We start from the raw sequence: 27,224 nt of genomic DNA, 5'->3' as shown, positions 1-27,224 counted from the left end.
AGAAATTTCTGGCCGAGAATTATCACAATCGGTATTAAGAACAGATATGTGACCAGATATCACGAGATATGTAATACGACAAGAAAACTAAATACAAAAACTTGATATTCCAAAAGACATCACAAGGAACTTATAATTAACACTTCAAATATTTTGATTTGACTTGTACATTTCTATTACAACTTCCATTAAATCCTCAGTTATTCTAAATCAGAATAAACTCAATATTACATTAACAACCTCTCTTATTCCTAAGGCCTCAACTAGGCCCAACCGTTGTACCATATTAAAACCTTAAACACCTGCCTATAGAAAACCAACTTTTTTCACCTAGACAACAGGTTCCGTCAAATGTATAACACATTTTTCGTTCACTTCAATTATCTCTCAAAAACATAATCTCTCAATATCTACTTCTATGATTATTAAAGTCATTAGGAATTAACTTATAAAAACTACCTTTTGACAGCTCGCAGTGATTGCTTGAGAATCAGTTGAAATAGCAACATGCGCCAATGACATAGCTTGACATAAAATTTCTTCTGTTTGTGACTGTACAGTGGTCAACATATCGGGATGGTCAGAAACTGTTGTTAATTCGTTAAGGACTGAATCCATTTTATACACAAACTGACCAAAATCTGGTACATCAAAGTTTTCTTCTGGTATAGGAGCATTCAATGTCACTTTCACTTCCATAATACACAATTCAATGCAACTAACAATATAATGCTTTACTTCCTGCAACGAGAAAAGCAAGAGTATTAAATATACTTTTTTACGATGTACATAAAGGTATCTGATCCAAAAAATGTTTTGAATTATAAGGACGAATGCATTGAGCTGTTTTCAAAATGTCAAATATAAAATAAAATAATGTTATAGATGGAAAACCAAGTGTTGCTTCTTAATCATGTCTTTAGCAAAATTGCTTTGAATACACATTTATTAATAGAGTTTACAACTTAACAGGAAAGATGTATTATTTTATTTAATTATTTGACTCAGTTTCAGGAAAATAACTCAGTTTCTATGATTGTAGGATTTAGGATTTACATTTCTGAGCTTTCGGCATCTATGGCCATTTAGCCCGTCACGTTTGAGGTATGATGTCCCTCGGCGAGCACACTATCCGAGGAAAGGGAAGGAACGAAGCGGCCTGGGACCTATAAGTTAGGTGTGAATGAGGAAAACCTAGGAAAACCTCATTCAGGATGGCTGGCCTGAAAAAGCTTTTTACATTTTTCGACCGATTGTCCCCACCTGGAATCGAACCCGGACCGCTCGCACCAAAGGCGAGAGCGTTAGTGACTACGCTACGCGGGGCCACTTCTATGATTGTATTTTTAGGTCAGATGCCACCACTGGTTCTAAGTATTGTACATTTTTTAAAATTGAAAATTGAAAATTAATTTTGATTTGATTGCATCAATTGGAGAACCACCCCTTGTCTGTCTGCGATTGCTTATTCAACATATTTACAACTAATCTCTATATCTAGAGGCTTTCTCCTCGATTAGCAACCTGAGGACGTGCCATGTCATGGTGACATAAACCCACGTTACACGGTTATCTTTTCATAGGGTTGTGAAGTTCCAAGCATACAGGGTGCGAGTGGTTCAAGAGTTGCAACGTTGGATTTTAAGAAACGCATACCTCATTGTCAGTGGTTCAATAGATTCACGCGGAACAATGTGGTCAACAAACTGAATGAAACATTTTTCAGTGATGAGACCTGGTACGATTTATGTGGATACGTAAATAGTTAGAATACTCGGATATGGGCTATGGAAAATTCTCATGCAGTACATGGAGTTCCACTTTATTCTGCAAAAAGTGGAGTACGGTGCGCAATTTCAAAAACTGAGGGTCCATTTTTTCAACATGACTGTTGATCCAGAAGTGTATAGTGAAATCATCACTCAATTTGTAGCTTTGCCTGAGGAAGACGAACGTTACTGTTGGTTCCAACAGGATGGAGTAAATGAGCCAATGGAGATGCTCAGACACAGGGGCGGATCCAGGACCGACTTCTGGGCAGGGCGGTGGGTTATCATACTGCTACATTTAAGGGCTCCAAACTTTGGGTTGGATTTTATTTATATATATAAAATAAGAAAGCTTCCTCTTCTGGGGGGGGGGGCGATTGCCCCGATCGCCCCCTTCCTCAATCCGCCCCTGCTCTCAGAAATTTCTTCGAGGATCGACGATGTCGAAAAACTTGTGGTCGCATCGCTCGCCAAACTTAAGCCCATCAAACATTTATTTGTGGGGCTATCTTAAGAACATAGTGAACAAAAATAATTTAAAGACAATTCAAGACTTGCAGGAGAATATAACCAGAGCAGCAAGCGACATACCGGTCACAACACTGCACAAAGTGGCCTCCAATGTGTGTCGTCGTGTTAACTTGTGCCTAACATTTCCAACATCTTCCTTAAATGATAAACTTTCTTGCTCATCCTTATCTAAGAAAAAATGGTAGTCGCATGTAAATATTTTCATGTTATAATAATTGAAATGTGAAGAATTTATAATTTTCTTAAATTGGGGTTCAGGGACTTTAGAAACGCACTGTATATAGGGGGACCATTTATCTTGATACGCCCTTGTAACTTTTAAACTAATGGGCAAAAAACTTTAAAATTGTGTATCCTGCAAATATCAACAGGAGGCGTTGTTTGACATATTCTATGACACCATTAGGTTAACACTGTTGCCAATGCAACATTATTTTTTTTTATTATTATTATTAATGGTACTACATCAGGTTATTACGCGTTTCAAATCTACATATCAAATGAAAACTTGCAATACCACAGTTGTTACAAACTAAGGGCACTGCAGTGTCACAAATCTAAATTTGGTGCCTCTAAATCAATAATAACGCAAGTGAGATGGACGAGAAATGCATATGTAAAGTACTATAATATCTAATACTATGATCATGATATGATGGATTTCGAATGAACAGAAACAAAGTTACACGGGATGAAAAATTTGACCTTTTTAAAAAGTCTTTATTTCGAAAAAAAAAAACTTAGGTAAGTATCACAGAAATTTTTTCCATTCATTATGCCTATTACATCAATTTAATAACTCAAATTGTACTACTGATGTGGTAAATACTAGTAAAGTTTGCAACACTTATCAAATTATGTAATTCCAAGAACTACTTGCAATTACATCAGAAGCGGGTCGTGAAGGAAGTTATGCTGATAAAAATTAAAGATTTATTGCTTGATACTAAGTAAATCAAAGTTATCTAATGTATTAAGTGTTATATACAGCAATTAGTATACTAAGAAAGTTTTTTCTTTTAGTTTCAAGCCAGAAACCTTTAATTTTCACCGGTGTAACTTGGTACATGAGCCGCTTCTGAATTACATCTGCCAGAAACTATTGCTAGAATGATATAAATGCAAAAGAAAGCAACAATCATTTTAAAAAGTTCCTACAAATACACTATTTTAACCAATATAGAAAATTGCACTTTTTTTTTCTTTTTTAATATTTCCGGAATGGTTTAAGATATCAAATTGCTGCAAAAGGCATTAGGATCTTTATATCCATCCATCTACTTAATTGCATGTGATACTTATCTGAGCACTTTTTCGAAATACGCCAGAAAATGAGCGTAGTACTCGATACTAAGATACTTTGGATATACATTCCCCCAACTGTCTCACTTGCGTTATTACTGTTTTAGAAACCCCCAAAATTTCGTCGTTTTTCGATCTTTGTGATACTGTAGTATCCTTAGTTTGCAATACTGCACAAGTGTGTTATGAAGATTCGAAATATGTAATAACCTGACGTAGTATCACTTGAGAAAATGTATGTTTAAGTTGGGTTGATCTGGTTGCATTGCAATGGATGTGAAACAATGTCCCCCTCTCGATATTTCAGCATTTTGTATCTATTAGCAGAGCGTGTCAAGATAAACGGTCCATCCTTTACATATATACATAAAAACGAAGGACAAGCTCGAGTAGAGATGCAAGAGCTCAAGGGAAAAAATTCACGGATTTCTTTGCCTGGATTGTTTTTAACAGAACTTGCATTAAGCTCTTTAAATAGAACATTTGAAGCTCGTAGAAGTGTTTCTCGAACTGAAAACGTTAAGAAAGAGTGCTTTTACATCAAACAGAAGAGTGACTTTAATGCTTTTGCTTTATTCCTTCGTTCCAATTTAATTTAGTATTATTTACATTATTTCTTCTAAACACTTTTCACAATGTACGATCTCCCATTTTTCATCAGTTTTTTTTTCTTAATTTCTTCACTAATTTTCATTTTTCAATCCATTTTACCAAACTCCTACAAATTTTTCGTTTCGCTAATTATTTCATCACTTTCATCCACTCCTACTCTATTTACCTACAGCCTGGTAACACTATCCCGTGAACACATGGCCTTAGATTCCAACATGGGGCTCAATCTGGACACTTCTCAGTTCTTTAATTTTTCTATTCTTGCTTTCTACTTCTTATTCTCCCTATTTGAGGAAGCGTTTCAGGGAAAGTGCACAAAATGTATTTTTGTGTTGTGATTTTTTCTCCATTTTCTCTCTGTTTTGAGAGTTATTTGTTCCTGCTTTATTTGCATATATATGAAAGTGCGGGCGAGATTGATCTCCCATTCTTTCCACAGTTGAAATGTGCATGCAAATCTAATTTGAAGGAAATCAGTCTTCTTTGACTGTGCGTGCAGCCTCTTTTTCCTAGTATACAGACTGCTTTAAATTCAAATATTTTATATACCGAGTAGAGCGATAATACACAGACAAATTGAAGGAGATGATAGTAAACATGAAATTAAGCAAGAAATATCTAATGAACATGGGTTGAAAACGGCACCGTTTCACCGTAAAAGACGTTCAAAAACCGGAAAAGGCATTGATATAATGCCGAATATTTCGTGAGCGTAGGAAGACATCGCTGTCAGGACAGAAGATTATACAGAAAGTCGACTTTGACAAATGCAATGTAACGGATTGGTCGCCGCGTTATAGGGATCCCTACACAGAGATAGCGAATTCACACACGTATTCTCTAGTTATGGGAATCTGAATGTGCAGCGACCTCTCCATTACCATCGCTAATCACTGCATTTGTCAGAGTCCACTTTATGTGTAACTTTTTGATCCAACAGCGATATCTTTCCGCGTTCACGGGATATTAAAAAGATATTGAAGCAGCTAGTTATGTATGTGTTGTATATTATTATTGTACTGCATTGCACTCGTAAGACTGAAAGAAACTCTCAACCTAACATTTCTGCTTAAGTATTTTCTTACCATCTTACCGAGCTTGAAAATTTTATAGATTGAAATGACACATTAAAAAGATGGAAAATATGTTTCTTTCGTATATCATACAAAAATATAATGGGACACACGGTGGTTCAATGATAGAGCGATCACTTCAGATGTGAGAGAACTTTGGTCCTATCTCAGACAATGTGAGTTTGTGGTGAACATAGTGTCCCTGGGTTTTCTCGATATTCTTCTGTGTTCCTTCACATTTTATTTTATTATCATTTACTTTCATTAATTATCCTTGTTCTTTAGCGTAGGGGGTATAATCGAGGAACGTAAAACGAGATTTCACTTCATAAAAATATCATCATGTAAGCCAACTGTTCACTGAACATGTAGGCAAAGTGATCGTGGATACTTCTATTTAAAATCAGGAAACGTGAAAAAAGGGCACTAATTCAGGTAGTAGGAAACATATATTAATAGCCACACAAGCAGAAATATTCTTACCTTATTTTGTTGCCCAAACTGGTTCTTCATCTCCATTTTTAGTGCAGCAATTAACAGAAACAAACATTTCCTAACTTGGCTCAAACAGAGATTTAAGTTGTTTTTATGATTCTGACAGGCTAAATCATTAAGTCTCCGCTTCAAAAGTCCTATAAATTTAGATAAACTTTCAGCGAAATCCTGAAAGAAAGAAATTTTATGTCAAAAATACTGTCAAGTTAAATTTATAACATAATGTTTAGCTAAGATAACGATTATGTTGATTGAATTAAATTTAAATTCTGTCAGAAAAAAAATGTCACAATCATACGTGAGAGGTCAAACAGAAAAGTCTAAGTATACTTAATACCAGGGTGGAAAAAAATCATGTTTTTTTTTAATCATTTTTTATGATTTTTATGATTTAAATCGATTTTTTTATTTAAATCAAATCTTTCTCCTCGTATAATACAAGTCGCGAACTGAAGAAAAAACATTAGGAATTAGTATTAAATGTTAATTATGCCATTTAAGTGAAAGTATTGGGGTTGGATTTTGAATTAATCCCCAATCGTTAATCTATATCAATCCCAAACAATGTTTTTTAACAATTTTAAATTATGGCTTTTTTTTTTTTTTTTGGTAAATTATAGACTTTCAGTCAAGCATCATTCCTATTTATCCTAGGATCATGGTTCATACCTCCTTCTCTTCAGAATAGAACAGCCTTTAAAACGAAAACATTCACATTTTCCCTATAATGTCCCTGAAGCGGAAAATTTTGAGAGAAGTCGGGATTTTTTCTGATTTTTTTTTCAAATTTTGATCCCCTCTGGACTCCCCTATGTTAACGCACAGATCTCAAAGTCAAGTGGGAAATACTAAGGGTGTACTAAATGTGTGCACAAAATTTTAAGCTTCTATCTTGAATAGTAAGGGTGGGAAAAATATTTAACAATGAGCTAAGAACATCCCCACAATACCCCAGATGACCCGAATGTAATATAAAAATTTCCTCAGACATCCCTATTTATCCTAGAATCATGATTTGTACATTATTCTCTTCAGAATAAAACAGTGTTTCAAACGGTACCATTCAAATGTCTCCATCATGTAGGTTATCTGGATCTGGAAAATCACGAGAAAAGGGATTTTCTGTTAAGAAATATCCTTTTTTTTTTTTTTTTTTTTTTTTTTTTTTTTTTTTTTTTTTTTTACTTTATACCCCTCTGTACCGCCTCTGTTTAAAGACAAAGATCTGAAACAAATCTGAAAAATACTAAGTGGTGCAGTAAATGAGTGTCCAAAATTTCAAGCTTCTAGATGCAAAAGTAAGCCCGCGAAAAATAATATTCCCAAATACTCCAGATTTCCGTATAAAACAGGATCTCAGGTAACAGTTTCCTGAGACATCCCTATTTATCTTCAGATCATGGTTCGTACATCATTCTCTTTAGAATAGAACAGTTTTTTAGATGGTACATTCATATGTCTCCACCTTAGGCGGGAAAATCGCGAAGAAAGCTATTTTTTATTAAAAATATACTTTTTTTATTTATTTACTTTTTTTTTACATTTTTGCCTCTCTGGACCCCCCTGTTTTCACGCAGAGATACGAAATCATCTGAAAAATACTAAGGGTGAACTGAACGAGTGTGCAGAATTTGTCTTCTGAATGCAAAATGTAGGCCCGCCAAAAAATAATAAAAATAGGCACAACAGAAAATATCTTTTTTAAATTTATGACGTCATCACATCCTATGTCTTGACGCAGAGAGGCGTGAAAGCATATAACATGCTCGACAATGCCTTCGAGAAAACGAAGTAAAAAGCTTTGTTGGTACCTTTTTAATCGAATAATGGAGACTTTATCCTATCACCTAAAAATAGATGATATAATTTAAAAGGTTAAGCGTTAAGGAAAAAGTACAGCAACGCTTATCAAAGTGACACTTTTTTTTTCCCACAAAAGTTACTGATATTTGGCAGGAGCATATTTTTAAGGAAATTGTAACTAGCTTGAGGTACGAAATACATACATTTTGCCCAAAGTTATAAAATCAAAAAATTTTCGAAAGGGGATAGAACACTTCTAAATACGCCCTATTATCTGGGAACAAATATATAGACGCGCACACAAATAATCTTCGTCTTAAATGTCGATGGTGATTTCCCCGTTGGAATAGTTAACGATTTACAATATAAACCCTATGTTAAGAAGAGAATAAAACAGGATTGCCCTGTTACCCGTTCAAAACGGGATTTTCCCTAATCATCCTCTGCATGACACTTGTTTTCATACTATGCTGTACATACTGTACATTTGAGTCTCATTGTATTATGATTATCATCTTCCATAATCGAAATAACAGAACAGAAACAGGACTTTACTTATTTTCACTTTAAATTATTTCGGAATTTGATCTAAATCAACGATTTTTATTTAAAAAATCAAGTGATTTAAATCTTGATTTAAATCGTGATTTAAATCAGATTGATTTAAATCAATCCACCCTGCTTAATACTAATAAGAAATACTCCGCAAGGAGTATATATTAAGACTATTACTCTCACAGTTAGTGAATGAGTAGCTATAGAATATCTTATGATTCAACCAATTTAATGAGAATTGAATTGAAGTGATCATTTGAGGTTATGAGGAAAATACATATGTTTGTTTTTTCACTTCTATCACTGTGATTATTTTCCTCAGCACTTTAGGGTTTGATCTAATCTTGAATTCGTGCATTCAATAGACAGTATTAACATTTTTGTCTAACAATCACATAAATATCTTGAGTGACACCATATGCACATGAAATTATTGCATATTATTAGTGCAGACTTGGGCGAAATCAATCAACTATCGATCAGATATTTACCATTCGTTAACTACTACATCCGGCACATCAATTTTTATTGACTTCAAGGCTACGATTCGGTGAGAACGGACACATTGTATAACACTTTTACCGAATTTCTATACCAGAAAAGCTAATTACATTAATAAACATGTGTTTCAATGAAACTCAAGTCAAGTCTGAGCAAAGAAATACTTCTCCATGAGCTTCCATGACAAAAATGGTCCGAAGCAACAAGATGCGTTGTTACCATTATTATTCAGCTTGTTCTGGAATACGCTATAAGGGAAATTAAAGATAACAATCAGGATAGAACTGAATGGTAATCGCCAGGTTATGACTTAGGCTGATGAGATGGTGATATGGAGACACTAGAGGAAAAAAAAGGGGGGGGAAGGGGGTAGAGGTTTTGTTAAACCTGCTGGACCATAGGGTAGAAATAAACTCAGAATAAACTAAATATATGGAAATTCGCCGTGACTGTAATACTGCTAGTTACGGATACGTTAAAATACAACAATCAGGTAATACTTGAGACAAAGTGAACACTTTCAAAATATCTAGGATCGACATTTAACAGTTCAAAACCATATTCACGAACAAATTAAATGTCGACTGAAAGCAAGGAATTTGTATTCTTGCGTTGAATGTTTTTGTTAATTCTGTTATTACTTTTGAAGCTTAAAATGTATAAAACGATAATTATATCAGTTGTGCTATATGGTGCGAAACATGGTCGCTTACTTTGAAGAAAGAACGCAGACAGGGTATTTGAAAATAAAAATTCTGAGGCGAATACTCGGACTCAAGAGAGATCAGAATGTGGGAATGGCAAAAGTTTATAACGAGGAACTGCATAATTTATATCGTTTACCTATCATTGTCAGAGTCATTAAATCTAGGAGGCTTAGGAGAGCAAGTCATGTAGCCAAAGTGAAAGAAGGTAGAAATAATTTTAACTGAAACTCGACCGAAAAAAAAAAAAAAAAAAAAAAAACTATTAGGAAACCTTTAGCGCAGATGGGAGAATAATATTTAGATCACGGCGAAACGGGTATACAAAATAGAAACTGGATCCAATTGGCTAGCGGCATTGAACATTCGGGTACCATAGGCCATACAGTGAGTTAGTTTAATCACATAAATATATAAAAATAATAGAAAATAAATAACTTAAATGTTTATAATTAGACAAATAATAATAATATAGGTACAATTGATACATACTTCCCAAATATCCCACTTTTATCATCACTGTAATACTTTTCTTTCAACTTATGTGTTTTTTAAGCTGTAAAAATGGAGAAATCAGTTTCGCAATCCTTTCTTTTATTGGATTTACAATGAAATAGCATTTGTCTTATCCTTAAACCAAGTTGCATTTATAAGTTTATAACTGGATCTAAGGTCTGTTATATAAGATATGACGTTTCTAGGACAGGATTCATGAAAAAATGGGTTGAGAGATAAAGGATTTGATCATGTTACAACGTGAATAAAAGAATTTCGAAGAATTCAGTAAGAAGCTATGACAAAATTCCAATATGAAGTTTACAAACAATTACACTGCAGTCTATATAAGCTTTATTCAAATCTTACATCGGACATGAATAGACAGCTAAATATAGATATATTTTATATCAAAGAGCACTCATATACAATCTTTATTTAAAAAAGGAAGAAATGGAAGGAAAAAAACAGTATGCTCACAATCATAAGCAGACAATTTAGAATTTTCGCTTCAAACAAAAATTTTAAAAGCTAAAGCACATTTTGTTTGACTTACATTTGCTTTGGATAAGATTGATTGTATTGATTGTATTCAACGTCTCTTCCAGCACCCGGTCTATGTGAGACGTGGACTCACGTAACTTAACGTAGGATCCGAACTACCTAAGCTCCGATGGGTATCGAACCCAGGCCTCCGCGCCCACTTATGGATGAGAGTTCAGGATTTTCAAAAGAGGGGTGAGTGGCCACGATATTTTGAACAAGATTGTACAATCATATAACAGCCTTACCTTTTGAATTATGTATCCTACAGCATATAAGAGCTCCCTCGTGGCTATATGATTAGCGTACACGACTTCTGCGAGGGAGTCTCGAGTTCGATTCTAGGCTGGAGCTCATGTGGTTCGGATCCTATTTCAACCTGTAGGTGCAAGTCTTATCTAAAGTCTCGGTGCTGAAACAGACGATAAACTCTAATCCAACCAACCAACCTACAGCATCTAACATCAAACATACTGTAAAATCATGGTCTTTTAAAAGTAAAAATTAGTTCTGATAATTCTACTCGCACCAGTACGTATAATAGTACATACTTCGCAAGAAAAGAGGTTCATTGGAATTTTCCCCAGTCCAAGAAAACACCAGTTGCTTTCTTTGGGATAAACTCACATAAAAAATTACAATATCCCCCCCCCCCCCCCCCATACAAAAAAAACTTCAAAAACTATACGTCAAAGCTTGAAACTATAACCATAATATGATCATTAGCGAAAAAGTGACTAACTGGACCGGGACTCGAACCCAGGACCTCCGGCATACCGTCCCGATGCGTTACCCACTACGTCACCCAGTCCGCTTCCCAGAACAGCCACTCCTCTCTCACTCTCGATTTCGGTGATCTCCACGCAGACTACTTCACTCGCTCACCAGTTCGAATCCCGGCCCACTCAATCACTTTTTTTATTAACTATAATCTGGGACCAAAAACAATGCGACTACGTTCCCTTTGTTATTGTAGTACATACTTGCGTATTAGTACAAACAATAAAATGTCTTTCTCCATGTGTCAGTTAATTACAAATCTAAAATGCTTCACTTAAAAAAGGATTTATCAACACTATAATTGGATAATTACACACAGAGAAACGAAAATGAGTTGAATTAAAAAGGAAACAAAATCTTCTCTTATAATAATTACAAATGCAAATATCAGATTTCTTTTCATTTATAATACCGTAATTTAAATCAAAAGACACTACAAACGCGACACTTAAAAATGGAAATTACTAAAGATCTACCTCTATTTTCTCAACACTACAACTGTATAATTATATACATAGAAAGGAAAAATGTTTGCATTAAAAAGGAGGACGGGGAACCCTCGAATTCTTCTTGCTTATCTGGTGAAATGCAGAAGTATGTAACGTATAGTACGACTATTGATGTTACAAAGGAACTTTGTAAAATATATCGTAAGAAAGCAAATTGGGAACTGAAAACCAGATTTAAAAGCAAAAGAAAATCCAACATATCAGTTCTCTCAAATAATAATAATAATAATAATAATAATAATAAAACAGACTTTTATTATTTTCTAAATTCAGTTAATCCTTTTAGATTCTTGCACTTATAAGGTGATTGTGATTTCAGTTTAGCGTCCCCTGCGTGTTATTTAGTACAAAGGATTATATGAAATGTGGACCTACAGCTTAACGTAGAATCTGAACAATGAGCTCCCGCCAGGAATCGAACCCGGGTCTCCCACGTCCAAGCTGCGTACGCTAACCGCTTAGTTACGAGGCATTTTTAAGGAATATGTGGGCTTTCATTTAAGTAGCTATTGCTTCAGTGCTATTCATCCGAGTATCACGGCTGATACTTTATTCTCTTCAGAATAAAACAAGCTTTCAAATGGTATAATGGCATGCATGGATGATATACGAAAAGGGAAATTTGGCACCTTCTAGATGTTTCCAGCCACAGGTACCTAAAAATAACCTACCTTGAAAATACTATGCTCTACACGTAATGCGTATGTCAAGTTTCGTTGCAATATCTAGAATAATTATGACGAAAAATATTACTTAATCCTGTTTGTCAATACAAATGAGATACTATCGGAGAATCGAACTCGGTAACAATACTCAAATCCTTCTAATATACCACGCATTATATCTAAATTACAATATCCAATTACCATTCGCTAATAAAACATGCAACAAATCCACACAAATAGCAGCTAAAACAACACTCACTTTCTTTGTTTGACTCAGAGCTAAATTATATAACATTTTCTAGACGTAAGGAAAGGAATGGGAAAATATGCATTTCTTAATATATGTACATGAACTGTGGACCTACAGTACCGACAAATAACACTCATAATGTTTCTCTCCTTCTATTTTTGCGAAGCAAAGACAGGAATATTACTACGTTGCCTCAAAATACGTAGCTTAATTTCACGCCCAAACTTGAAGGGACGTCATCATCCTATATCGTTGAACGCAAAGAGCGGAAAATGCATTTTGAAAATGAAATAAAATCTTTCAGTTTAACGTCCCACGTTATGCCTGTTAGGATAAGGGAGATGACAATTAATGCAAGTGAATGATGACGGAAGAATTGGTGGAATGAGAAAGTGGGAGGAAACGGGGTATTCCGAGAAAACCCATGAGCACGATGTTGTTCACCACAAACTTACTTGTCTGGGGATCGAACAAGGGACCCCACACACCAAAGGTAAGAGCTGTACCACTGAGCCATCTGAAAATGCATATTGTTATAATGTTATACCCTCTGGACGTAAGACAAAAAAAAAAAAAAAAAAAAAAAAAAAAAAAAAAACACTTTGAAGCAAGCATATGGGTTCTAGGGGATGATAATTGAATGATATATGTGTGGGACACTGTGTTTGTGCCAAATATGTCAATAAAGCAGTTTTCTTTCATATCTGGCTCCTGAGATACTATTCTAGTATTTGCTGGCATGTTTTGAGGAAAGTTAAAGAACTTATCCTGAGTGTAATATAGGGAATGTTATTCCTATTATATTGTATTTTATTGTATAGAATTATTCACTTATTTGGTAATCTACAAAATTACTTTTTTTTTTTTTTTTTAATTGAAAGTTAAGCGAGTGCCAAGTATGTCCCAAGAAACACGAATGGGTCTTCACGGATTCCCTTTGTGTGACAAGGGAATTACACCCGCCGCAAAAACTCTTGGACCTCATATGAAAGCTGTCGTAGTAGGAGATCTATCACTTTGTATTCTTGTATCTAGTGCTGTTTGTTATGAACAGAGATTGTAATCTGCATGAATGTAACTGACAACATTAACTGTTGATGAGCGAGTTCACTTCGTTTTGTATTGTTTGTTAACACATGAAGGGTGACTTACTGCTATAGTATGTGTTATAAATTGATTTATTTTTGTATGGTGAACTTTGTGTTTGAAATTTAGAACTGTATTTGTGTTGGGTATTTGTGATACGGCAGAAAAGAACTGTGGCAATGTGGCAAAAGCCAGCATCATTGCATGGCGAGGTGAAACCGTCCCCATAAAGACGATATGCAAACGTACACGTCGTGCAATATCAACCATAATGAAGGTTCTGGCAGCCGCCAAAGACTGCCATCGACTGTGGATCCAAAGAACAAATTCGGTAGTGGGGGCCAAGAAAAACAGCGAAATCTACAAACACTCTCCTAATGAGAGAAATAAAGAACTTTCGATTGACAGCGGCCGAATTTAAAGAAATGCACCCGAGTCTGTTGGAAAACGTTAGTGTCCGTAAAATTCAACACCATTTGAAAAAACACCTAGATTTGCCGTGTCGTACTGCTGCTAAGAAGCTTCTACTCACCGACCGCATGAAGAAACAACGTCTTGCTTTCGCAAAGAAATATGCACACTGGACACCAGCAAAGTGGAGGAAAGTCATATTTTCCGACTGTTCCGAATGGGAGTGTTAAGGTCCGACGTCCTTCATCTTCAGGTCGATACGACCCAAAGTATACTGTTCCGACCGTTAGGTACCTCCAGTCTGTAATGGTATGGGGGTCTTCTTCAGGTGAAAAGGGTAGAGGAGATTTATATTTCTTGCCACAAAATGTGACGATGAACGCAGATCGATATATCAACGTTCTTGAGGACCATTTAGTGGATATGCTCCACATCCACGACTGTGATTTTTTCATGCATGATAACGCAAGACTAAAAAGGTAGCGAATTTTCTTGAGGAGCAACATATCAAGATCGTAGAATGGCCTGGAAATAACCTCTATCTAATTCCAATCGAAAATTATTTATATCGTATGAAGATAATCTTGGGACAGAAGAAGCTTCAGAACTTACAGACTCTCCAAACAGAATTGAAGAAAATGTGGTGTATTGACCTGGACTTAAATTATTTCCGAAGTCTTAATGATTCCATGTCCAAGCACATTCAAATGGTTCTCAAAAGTAAAGGCAACATGACTTCGTACTAATGTATGCATTCTCTGTTGTATGTGATACATTAATAATAGCTTTTCACATAAATTTTATGTATTTAATGTGCTTTTGCTATGAGGTCCGAAGAGTTTTTGCGGCGGGTGTACATAGTTTCACTCCAAATGTGTGCAGTAGAACATGAATGTCGTAAGTGGCATTTTAAGTAGGAATACAGCTTTAAATGTATGTACAGAATTTAATATACGCTACACATTAATTCTGCCCAATATGACCCACTGGGCTGGGTTTTTTACAACCCTGCAAGAAAAACTTAGAAGGGAGGAAAAATAAACATTATATTTGCTGCACCTTATTTAGAAACAAGAAACTGTTGCTGCTGAGATTTCTTCCATTCTCTTTCTTTTACTTATTCATTAAACATAGTTCACTGAAAAAGAACAAACAACACATTCCACTTTAACATGATATACTACTGATTTGTGACAAATAAAGGGCCACTTGAATAACATTTACTAATAGAAATTTCATTATTGATACTTACCTTTAATATAGATATTTCATCTTTCAAACTTAAAGTATGTGATAGTGAAGAAAGATATTTAAGGCATTCATCTATCGCCATTTCAATGTGGACTACTTCAGCGCGATCTAATACAACAAGGGTATCACAAACACTTTTAAGAAGGGATGTACACAATTCTATCAAAGACATTTTTTCTGATGGATTTTCAATATTGCCCTGAAAAATACATTAATAATAAGTATTACTAATAATTAAAATTACTGTATTAATATATATGAATTTATTTATTTTTTGATAATTTCTACATTATTTACACTTTTTTTCAATCTTTTTTTCTGTATCATAAAAATTCTCTTCAATTATTCCTTTGCTCTCTTGTACTCTTACCAACTTACCCATCCAAGTGCCTTTATCTTTCTACACTAAACTTCATGTACTTTCAGCTTGATAAAACTATTACGTAACCACGTTTTACAGCATGGCGTCCGTCGTTCAGGCTTTAAGTTTTTATCTCTTCATTATTTTTCTTTTCCCTTTATTTCCTCTTCTTCCTATCTGATGAAATGCTATAGCAAAGGGGTACTAGTATGTGTGTGTCTGTGAGTATACGAATGGCTATCTCACCACTCAATTTCACACTATGACACAAAATAAATATTATCAATATTATTATTATTAATCGTTAACATTGGGTCATGTACTTCAGCATTTATTTTGTGTCTTTGTGTGAAATTGATTAGCGAAATAGCCGCTTGTATATATATATATATATATATATATATATATATATATATATATATATATATATATATATATATATATATATATATATATATATATATATAAACAGAATAACTTTCGCTGAAATACTTCATCAGATAGGAATAGGCAGAAGTAAAGAGAAAATAAAAATAAAAACAAACCCACGATTTAAAGCTTTGAAGATAACAAATTTCTAATTTTCCCACACTTTCAGAACAGAAGGAACTCTGTCTTTATGCACAGAAGCACGTACACAGTAGTTCAGCACTCTCAAAAAATCAAACTTCTAGTTTTACGTTCCACAGTTATGCACTTTGGACTAAAGGAGATGTATGATTAATGAAAGTGAACGATTGTGAAATAATTGGTGGAATGATAATGTTGGAGAGAACGGGAGAACCTACAAAACAAAGACACCATATAGTCCACCACAAATATTAGCGTTGCAGGAGATTTCAGCTCTCTTCTTTGATACAAAAGATATCTAATTCAATCATAGATTAAGTTGTGTCCGAAGTTTTCTCTAGAATTCTCGTTCACTCTCACCAATTCTTTCATTACCTTTTCTATTTATCAATCATTTCCTTAAGCCATAAGCGCACGAAGCTACACTAAACATTTTATTTGAATTAATTGAATATATTGAATAACTATATAAAGCATATCAAATTTTAAGACGAGTTAATCCTCACCCCTTGAAATAAAGTTTAATGTATACAATTTACTAAATATAGAAACATACTTTTGACATATATAAGGAAGAAGGGGAAAAGGTTATATAAAAATACATAAAATTTAATAACACCCGACCGACCTGGATCAAATTTGCCACATAGATGATGTTAGGGCCTGGGATGGTTTTTATCATTTCACTTTGATGGTGCAACTTAGAGGAGACGGAGGAAACATATTTAAAACAGATCGAAAATGACCGATATTAGTGTCGAATCCACAGTTTTTGGGGTCGCTGAGACAAACAGTGACACTTTAGATACCGTTTATATCCAAATTCAGAACTTTCTGTCCAAAATGAAACGTATTCTCGCCGTGCGAAGAACGAGTTTTCTGCTAGTTCTTCCAATATTTTGGCTTAAATTTTTGCTATAGCCATATTCGAGGAAACTGTATTAGAAGAAAATTTTGAAGAATTGCAGAAGAATGAACTGCATCGAGTAGTTAATAGTTACAATTTTAAAATATTTATTGTTACTCATCATATTATTCTGGTAAATTTTATAGAGGGTATAACGAAGGCAACACGACTTGTTGATGCACTTAAAAAATTTTTTTACAGAGTCAGGATAAAACGTAGTTTAAAGGAGAATAGAGGCATGTGATCCACAAAGCACTTCGAGATTTTCTTCCAATAGTTCCTCCGAAGTTGGCTTTAGCAGAAATTTAAGCCAAAATATAGGAAGAGTAAAAAATATAACACACAAATAGGGTAAATACAATTACCATATTATTATGAATATATCGCCTTTTATTTCAAAAGTGACATAACTCGTCAAACATCACTCTTACTGACTTATGGACAGAAAATGAAAGCTAATCTTGATGTCTATCTATGGTATAAATTTCACATAGATGTGCTTCCAAATCTGGGCGCTAGAGAGCACTTTGTGTCGTTCTTGCGCCCATTTGTTTCCATTCCGTTTCGAAACTTTCAAACGCTTCTGAAAAGTTAGGAATTTTGAGTTCCACTCATTCTAGCTTTGGAACTTCTTGTATAAATTAAAAGACAAATTCTGGCCAAAGCATATATTAACTAATAAATAATAGCGTTACAGTTTCGGCAAATTAATGTGTCTGATGAAGGCAAAGTTAATTTGCCGAAACTGTAATGCTATTATTTATTAGTTAATATACGCTTTGGTCAGAATTTGTCTTTTAATTTTGAGTTATGTCATTTTTGAAATAAACAGGCGATACATATTAGTTTATATAACAGTATGAAAACTTTAACTTACATTTTATAAAATATTGGTTTTTAGTTCCAATTATATTCTGTTTTGTAAATATAATACGGAAGTAAGTTATATTCCTTAATCGTTCTCACCTCATCATGTGAAGATGATTATAAGATAAATAACTGAAATTATTGCGATGAATTCACGGATTGGAACATAGTAGAATGACTAAAAATCTTATATGATTCTGATATATTTCTCAACTGACTACACGTAGAAAGCTCTTTACCACTCTATTTCAAACCTCTTCTTATAATTGAATTTTAATATTGCCTTTGTTTTACAGTTATTCTGAAGAAAAAAATATGCGAATTTACTACTTATGTTTTCGCGCATTTGACCACGTAGCGTCTGCAGACATTCAGTATATCCCTACTTGTACGATAAAGAATGCTATTATTCACTGAAAGTCTATGTTTGTTTCAACTGAAAGAAGTTGGCCTCTACGTAAATTAATTAAAGCACAAGAAACATTAACAAAGAATACTGACCTTAGAATTATTTACTAGGGTGTTAAAATCTGCAATGACTCTATTCAAGGCTGCTACAGAATTTTGTATTTCATCTCCATCAGAGCGAGTTGATTTTATTACATGAGACGCAATAGCTTTAAGTGTGTTCAAAATGCTGTCAGATATCTTGATAGAAACATGAGGATTGGTAAGTGCTTCACACAACTCCAGTACCTGGAACGATTCATAATCATGAAGAAAGATGAAAAGCTTTGAAGTTTATTTTTAATTTTATAGTATTTAGGGATATTTCGAAACTATAGACTCTGAAATTAAGCCACCTAGAATAAACCATTATCTTAAGATTTGATATTTTTCTTATTGGTAGTATATTTTTAACATAAACAAACAGATAATCTTAAACATAATAATCAATGGAAGTTCTCAAATACAATCATTGGAATATATTTTTCCTATATTAATTTCTTTAATAACCAACAATTTTCTCTAATGTGTGAGATTTATATTCATTATTTTTCTCACTGAATTACTTTCCATTCAGCTAGACGAAGAGCTTATTCAGGGGAAAAAAATCGGGAGAATCTTAAAAATACAAGAATTTTCATTAAAGAAACTTGAAACCCATTTTATCATGTTTAAACTTGAGAATTCATTTCTGAAAGTCAATATTGTCTCCCTCCATCTCCCTCTTTCTTCTTAAACAGGCCACACTTTTTCCTCAGTCAGGAATAACTGTCTGTATAAGAGCATAGCATTTTTAAGCCAAATCAAGCCCCAGCCACAACAGTGAATTTCTTACCTACGATAGAATCTTCATTTTGGAGAAATTATATTCTTAAGGAAGATTATGTTTACGAAGAAACCACCACTGTTAATAATTTACATGGACATATAACAGAGCATACACTAGATATGTGATAACTATAAGTACTGCTTATATATCGTTGTTTACACTTTAAAGCTTAAACCAGCATATCTCATTCACATTCCATTCTCTATGAGAAAGAAGATGTATAAGTTGATAAAAATTATACTTTGAAATGAATTTCATGGTTAATTATAGTACACAAGGAACACATTTTAAAATACATGTTGTTGTTTTAATTAGATTTAAAAGGTGGTTAAGAAAGAAAGAAAAAGAAAAATCGAACTCATCCACTTACCTGAATACTCTACTTCTCTACTTGTTTGAAATTATTAAAACTCTAGCGGTATGTTTAGAAACAAATTATTTTAAATTCGAGGTTAAAATTAGACAAGAACAAAAATTAGGCAATACTTTGTCGCCTTGTTAGCAAACATTATTGCAGGCTACTTTGAGACAAAAGGAACATAAAATTTACAAAATCCTTCTGTTATGCAGATAACACTTACCGGTATTTATAGAATTGAGGAACAACTACAATTTCTTCTTTCAAAGTTACTTAAAATTGATTCAAAACTAAGATTTACTGTATTACTAGAATGCGAAAAATAGTTGATTTTTCCCCCTTTCCGTAGAATTAGCACTAAATTTACAGGAAACCTGTCTTTAATGGAGAATTCCCTTGTGGCTGTATGGTTAGTGTACACATCTTTGATGCGCGAACCCCACGTTCAATTCCCGGTGGGAGATCACGTATTTCAGGATTCACGTTAAGATGTAGATTTCACGTCTCATATAGCCGTGAACTGAACGGGACATTCAAATCAACCAACAAACTATCTCTAGTGGATTTTATCTACATAATAAATCAACTCAATAAAATTTAATACAATTCTATATTTAGATAAGTAGATGAGGGCTTAAACAAAGAAACAGATTTAATCTACAAATTAGGTCAAATTATGAATTACATTAAGTTGCTCAAAAAAGATTTAGCTTAGATTGTCAGATGTCGAAAAACAAGTCTGATGATAATTGTACTTCTTTATTGCTATATTCATTTTGATTTGATTTCAGTTTAGCGTCTCTTTTAGCAGAGGCTATATGAGACGTGAGCTTACTGATTATGTGGAATCCGAACCACATAAGCTCCTGCCAGGAATAGAACCCGGGTCTGCCACGTCAAAGGTGCGTACGTTAACCGCTTAGCCACGAGAGAGCTCTGCTATATTCATGTCTGTCGTTTATATAATATTAGGAGGGCATTAAGTCACATTGATGCTAATATCGAACAACATATACAAAACTCATAGGCGACATTTCAATATTCATAATTGATCGCAATTTAAGATTATTATCAAATCGTTCGATATTGTCACACTTTTTCGATCTATGATATGTTATAGTGAAAGTCCACAGTAAGTGGCAAACGGATAGAGGGAGTGGTCCTCGAGTACGATTTCGGATGGAAACAAATCTTGTGTCGATCCAGCATAGGGAGGGAATTGCAGAGCTACTTGCATTAAGAGGTATCTAATTCCTGTCTAAAAAGTCAGAAATAACAGCAATAACCACACTTCACTTGGCTATTTTGTGTGCTTTGTAGCTGTAACGCTAGTAAGGTTTTAAGGTTTTACTGAAACTTTAAAATGGGAGAGGATACCTGTAATACTGTGCTTAAAGTGATAATATCGGTCATCTTAGATGAAAATTCGAAATAGATCGTAGCGCATCTTATGTAATCGAACGGACATGAGTTCGATTCTTCACCTTGAATAAAGTTATTTGCAACTTTTTATACACACACCAAGCAACTTAGTCATATCAGGTATCTAGAATATTTTCCATCGTCACTGCCCTTCCAGTATAATTAAATGGAAAATATATTTTTCTACTCGCGTACTTTACTCTTTGAATAGGTGAAGATAGATATAGAAATAGAAATTAAACAAATAAATATTTCTTCAAACACTAAAAGAACGGTTAAGATGTCAACAGCTCGTTCCTCTTACTGTCACTAAAGAGCAGAATGTTCGAATACCGACCACGTCATTTAAAGAATTTTATCAGCTCTACTAAGCATATACAGTATCTTTCTCTAAAGATTAAAGCTAATCTACACCAAGAAACCTTAACATACAAAATTTAAGAAAAGCTTACTCTTCAACTAAAATATTCCTTTGTGTAATTATAACAGATACAGATCTTATAATTACCTGGTTTGAAATTGGTTCCAACAGCTTTCTTGATGACGTCTTCTTCAAAGATCGCAACATTGTTCATGTATAAAATATATCGATATGTCCTGCAACAATAAGCGTGATTAAATTGAAATTAATAATTAATAATCGTAATGATACAAGGTCTGCCCAATAAATATCCGACCTCATTTTCTTATTGGGAGAGTAACCATCGTAAAACGCCAACGTTGCATAAAGAGATAGGGGCATTTTCCATGCGAATACTCGTTCAAGTGGCATGATCATCGCGTGTTTCAGTATTTAGTAGACTGCCACAATGTTGCGTGTTCTTCTTTTCAGAGCACGATGACAGATCATGAAAAGCAACGATACAGCATCAAGCCTTGCCAGAAATTCACCGCCCCAAATAGCTGAATCAATTGGAAAAACATCAATTCAGCAACATTTGGAGATTACAGGAATAAAAGAATGGAACAACTGGTTCGAAGGCCGAGCATCAGTGAAGAGGGACAAAGGTTCGAGAGTGTGTGTGCTCTTATCATGAACAATCGTCATTTTAGTGAACCAGGGGAACTCGTTGCGTCAACAACGGCTCTGTTCATGCAGTTTTAACGAAACATTTCGGCATGCTCAGAATGGTTGCAATTTTGTGTCCAGACTGTTTTGGCAGGAACAGAATCAACTCCACCTGGAAGCTGCACAGTTTACTCTAGAAACTTGTCAATTGTGAACCTGAGTTGCTCAATCCTGTGATTACCGGTGATAAAACTTGGACGTATGAGTATGACCCGGAAATAAAAACACATTCACCCCAGTGGAAGTATACATTCTCGCTAAGGTCCAAAAACAGCACGAACGTACGGAGCAAAATCGAAGTATGCTAATTGTTTCCTTTGATTACCCTAGAATTCTGCACCATGAAAACATACAAGACCACATGGTTACTTAGTGTCCCACTTCAGTACCGAGATCGCATGAGACGAGGATCTAAGGTTGAAGGTGGAATCAGAACCACCATAATGTGTTCTACGCTCTCATAATGGGAATGGAACATAGGAACCTCTGCATCAAAAGCGAGCGCGCTAGCCACTAAAGCAATAAGGAGGGCTATAAGAGTTGTTAAATCATTAAAAGTGATTTTTGTGTGTAAACGGTGCTACTTTATTGTACAGAAATATAAATTTGTTATATTTATACAGAAATATCTAATATTAGTTGATTGATTTGATTTTTAGTTTAGCATCCCTTTCAGCAACGAGCTATGACATGTGGAACAGCTTAACGTGGAATCTGAACAACACGAGTTCCTGCCGGGAATCAGATCCGAGCCTCCCACGCCAAAGGCTAACCGCTTAGCCACGAGGAAGTTCATAATATCACTTCAAAAGAGGAATATATAAGTAATTAAAATACCGTATATGGAGATCTTACATGTGACATCCACAATATTAAGAACGTAATCCGAAGCCATGATTGACTGAATTTGTATGTGAATGCAGTGTGTTCAAATCATGACCCGTAACGATAAAGCTCTCGGATACATTAAGCATCTAGTAACATGAGCAACACATTGTATTTCCACTATCCTCGCTTAAACGGATGCTTACCACGGCTGGCGCGTGTGTTTCCTACAGATGCAACCTCCCGGTGCTGCACGGATCCACAACTTCGGCCTGCTTTAACTCTGTTAGATACACTTCTTGCTCGTATTGGTCACACAACACAATTTGTTATTTGTTTTATGGTATATATATCCGGACGCTGTATTTATACCCTTAAGTCGTCCTAAAATGAATCTGCATCGAGGAATGCAACTGCATCGAGTCGATTTCGTGATGAAAGTACATAAATAATGGATTCACATATGATTCCGTAAAATAGAATAGCACAGCGTAAAATAGAATATACTTATAACCTGTATACTCCGCTAGTGATAACTTCCACGAAGGTTCTAAATGCACCGGTAGAATACAACCTCTAAAGGCATCGATCAAGTCAATACATTAAAAAAAAATATTACATATTGCCTAAGGCGATCGAAATTTTAACTTATAAAAGCGTCACGGATATGAATAGTGGGGAGAAGGAAGTTATAAAATTCCAGATTGTACTTTGGACGGCAGACAGTATTTTCACGTTACAAAATACACGAGTGAAGGTGATATTAGCTGTACAGCTTTATTAAGTAATACCCAACAATTGCCAGTTTCAATGTGGTTACCAAAATAGTTCTATAGGTAGTTTTAACGAAAGATTGTAGAATTTGCTGATTTGGTTATTTAAATTTATGGTGAAGGTTTACTTTTGCCACACCACATTTTGGAAGATTAACTGGTAAAATTGAATACTTTGCATTAAAAGACATATTTATAAAGAACAAATTTCTGCAGGCGATAGAATTAAAATACAAAGTAATACATCTTTATTTTAAGTTTACAAATGTAGGGTTACTGGTGTAAAATCATTACAAAGGCTTTACGACGGATAAAATAAATGAGTACTTATGAAATATGAGTAGGGGCCTATACTAGATACTATTTTCCACCGCCAGTGTATTTCTGCACAGTGTACAAAAGCTATGTTTTGTGTTTACAAGTGGAGCACCACCAGTATGAAACCATGGCAAAATTTATTTAAACTCACATCATTGCCAAAAACCATTTACTTTTACTACTCTCGTTTACACGTATATTTACCGTCGCTGACGCGCTTGTCCCTTCAGATGCACCCCTTTACAACCGCTCGGGAAGCCCCAGCTTCATCCTGTCCTGATTCGGTTGGATAGCTTTTATCCTTTTAGTAACCACCTAACACAGGTTGGTTTGTGTCTTCGCACTGTAGTTTTTATGCCATACACCCGAATGAAAGTCGTAAAAGAAATTCTACAATTAGGCCTACTTCTGATGACCTCCTTGAATTTTATCTATACCAAGTGAGACAGTTTCCAGCCCAGCGCAAATCATTCAGGAGACAATAAGAAGGAATCAGTGGAACAATTATAATTTTTGAACGATTATGAATATCGTTCCGGAATTAGAGAAAAAACGGAAAACGGTTTAAAAACTGTCCTGGCTAAAATTGGATATCTGGTCACATTAATATTGGCACCCACATTCCTAATCTATATGATCAGAAATCGCTTCGGCCATTGTTTAGCTTGGGAGGGGGGCAGGTTTTTAACCAATTTTTTTTGCGATATTCTATTTACATTCGGTTAGGTTAGGTTAACATTTCTTTGACAGCATTGTCGAGCGAGCGTTAGCAAGTGAAGGCGGGTTACAGACCCGCAGGGCGTTTTATTCTGTTTGTTAGAGTTGGCCCCCTATTACAAAACACTTACCATTACTTCACCCACAATTGATAATAACATACAGTATGACTACCAACATAAAACTATATCTTTACTTTGATCTTACCTATAGGGTATAACTAAGGTCTTTCAATTCAAGCCTTAAAATTACCAATTATTCAGTTAGGCCGTTCTTTTTATAAACATAGATCCTATTATAATTTTAACTACTATTGATAATGCCACTATTTTCTTAAGATGAACAATTTGATTAAATAATATAGTTCACTGTATCTATCTACAAAAATCATTGAAAATTGAAATTAACGCCCTGATCAATGTTGCCATTACATCAAAATAACACAAATTTCCTAGCAATGTTGCAAGATCATGGTTAGAACCAGTTGGAATTGAACACTCGCAAAGTTTTATGGTTCGTTCACGAGTCAAATTAATTTTTAAACGAGCGTAGCAAGCTTCTGCAATTCGATTCAAACGGCATTTGTGTGTCTGTTTCTCTATCCGTCTACCTATTCCACAATAACAATTCAATATGGCACATCGAAATATAAACTAGATGCATTTCTTTGAAGATACATCATTTTAAAAACAAAAGGTAAGAAAAATGTCAGTGTTATGAACTTAGAAATCATTTCTACACAAAAAAAATAATCTTTTTACGTCAACATTATTCGTCAATTACTGTGTATAAAAGGGATATATTAAAGAAACTACTGTCCAGTAATGGTATGTCTTGGTCGCTGAAACACCAGAGGCGGTATGCTTTCATCACTGAATAACCAAAGGTTGTATAACATACCACCGCATACCGTCTCACTTCGACCACTCGTGGTATCACGATGCTGAATTGAAGGCAAAATGTGCTAAACTCGTACATAGGATGCCACAAAGCATAAAAGACTTAACAAAGATTAAGGGATTTCATAAGAAATATTGATCTTTGTGTGAGAGATAATTTTGTTGTAAGTATTCCATTTCATTTTTTGTTTCCAATTTTGATATACACACTTTATACTAATTATATTTGAATGTTACGTACGCATTTGTTTCATTGATATTGAAAAGCATATGCCACACCCACTAGAAATTAGGACAGAGTAACAAAGTAGTAATTTGGACTAAGTTCGAACGTATTTTCTCACGTAATATTGTAAGAACAGTAAAATATTCAGAAACTGAATGTTGAGTCTAATAATTTGAACACGTCTGTAAAACTTAAGCAAATTGTTACATTAAGCACTTTCTCAAAAAAGAACAGTAAGTTTGGATGTTCTCGAAATGAATCTCCTGGAACTCCAACAAAGGCGTATTTTTTTTTTATAATACCTTTTTCAGGAAAATTTCGCGACATTTTGCTCGAATTTATGGATTATTGTGTTTTTGGTATGATTCGAAAGTCTGCATCATTCTGAAGACGATAATGTACGAATCATGAACCTACGATAATTAGACTACGAGCAGAAGCTTCTAACTGATTTATATATATATTTATATATATATATATATATATATATATATATATATATATATATATATATATATATATATATATATATATATATATATATATATATATATATATATATATATATATTTCAAAATGTTGCGATATATTTCGAAAAATATTTGAAACTAAATACCTAATAACTGTACGTCAATAAAATTTAGAACAATGATAGTTAACCCTGCATTCCTCGCGCGGGGTAAATATGACCCCAGAGGGATATTTTTTGTTTGTCTCTCCTAGACAGTTGGCAATTCTGACCTGGCCACCCTACTAGCTGTCTATTGTATTGTCTACTTCAAGGCCAACATTACTGCAACATTTTTCGTGCACACACACACACACACACACACAAACGTTTAATATAAAGTGGGGTCACTGTGACCCCACGCGAGGGTTGTTGGTACCGAACATCGCGCGAGTGGTGCAGGGTTAAGGAATATAATATTTTTTTTAATACTTTGGTATAGGTGTCTAATCCTGGAGTCCCAACAACAACACCCAAATTGCGAAATGTATTTTTCCGTAGAATTTCCTGATTTCTTAGAATTTACTCGAAGATTTTCTTTATTCTAAAGACGGGAACACGGTGGCTCAGTGGTAGAAGATTTACCTTTGGAGCGTGGAGTCTTGTTCGATCCCCGGCCAATTAAGTTTGTGGTGGATATCATCACGTCCTTGGTTTTTCTTGGGGTACTCCTGTTTCCTCCACTTACTCCTTCCACCAATTCTTCCACCATCATTCATTTGCCTTAATCATCTTGTCCCTTAGCCTAAAGAGCATACCGCGGGACATTAAACTGAAAGATTTCATTTTATTT

The 27,224-nt window shown here is 34.5% G+C and overlaps 1 protein-coding gene across 1 annotated transcript in view; it reads right to left on the bottom strand.

The window, feature by feature from the left end:
* LOC145689636 (catenin alpha-3-like) overlaps nt 1–25,240 on the bottom strand; it is a 51,236-nt gene extending 25,996 nt beyond the window's left edge. The window contains exons 1-6 of the mRNA XM_081763827.1: nt 25,006–25,240; nt 21,605–21,693; nt 18,542–18,736; nt 15,337–15,534; nt 5,771–5,950; nt 460–741 (exon numbers count right to left, since the gene is read on the bottom strand). Of these exons, the coding sequence (XP_081619953.1) occupies nt 460–741; nt 5,771–5,950; nt 15,337–15,534; nt 18,542–18,736; nt 21,605–21,664 (915 nt within the window). The 5' untranslated portion in view covers nt 21,665–21,693; nt 25,006–25,240. The remainder of the gene's footprint in view (nt 1–459; nt 742–5,770; nt 5,951–15,336; nt 15,535–18,541; nt 18,737–21,604; nt 21,694–25,005) is intronic.
* Between the last annotated feature and the right edge of the window lie 1,984 nt (nt 25,241–27,224).

Source organism: Thermobia domestica, chromosome 1 (genome assembly GCF_964235325.1).
Source record: "Thermobia domestica chromosome 1, izTheDome1.hap1.1, whole genome shotgun sequence".
Classification (NCBI taxonomy): Eukaryota; Metazoa; Arthropoda; class Insecta; order Zygentoma; family Lepismatidae; genus Thermobia; species Thermobia domestica.
Note: the sequence above shows the minus strand (reverse complement) of the source record. Positions and strands in the feature narration are given on the sequence as shown.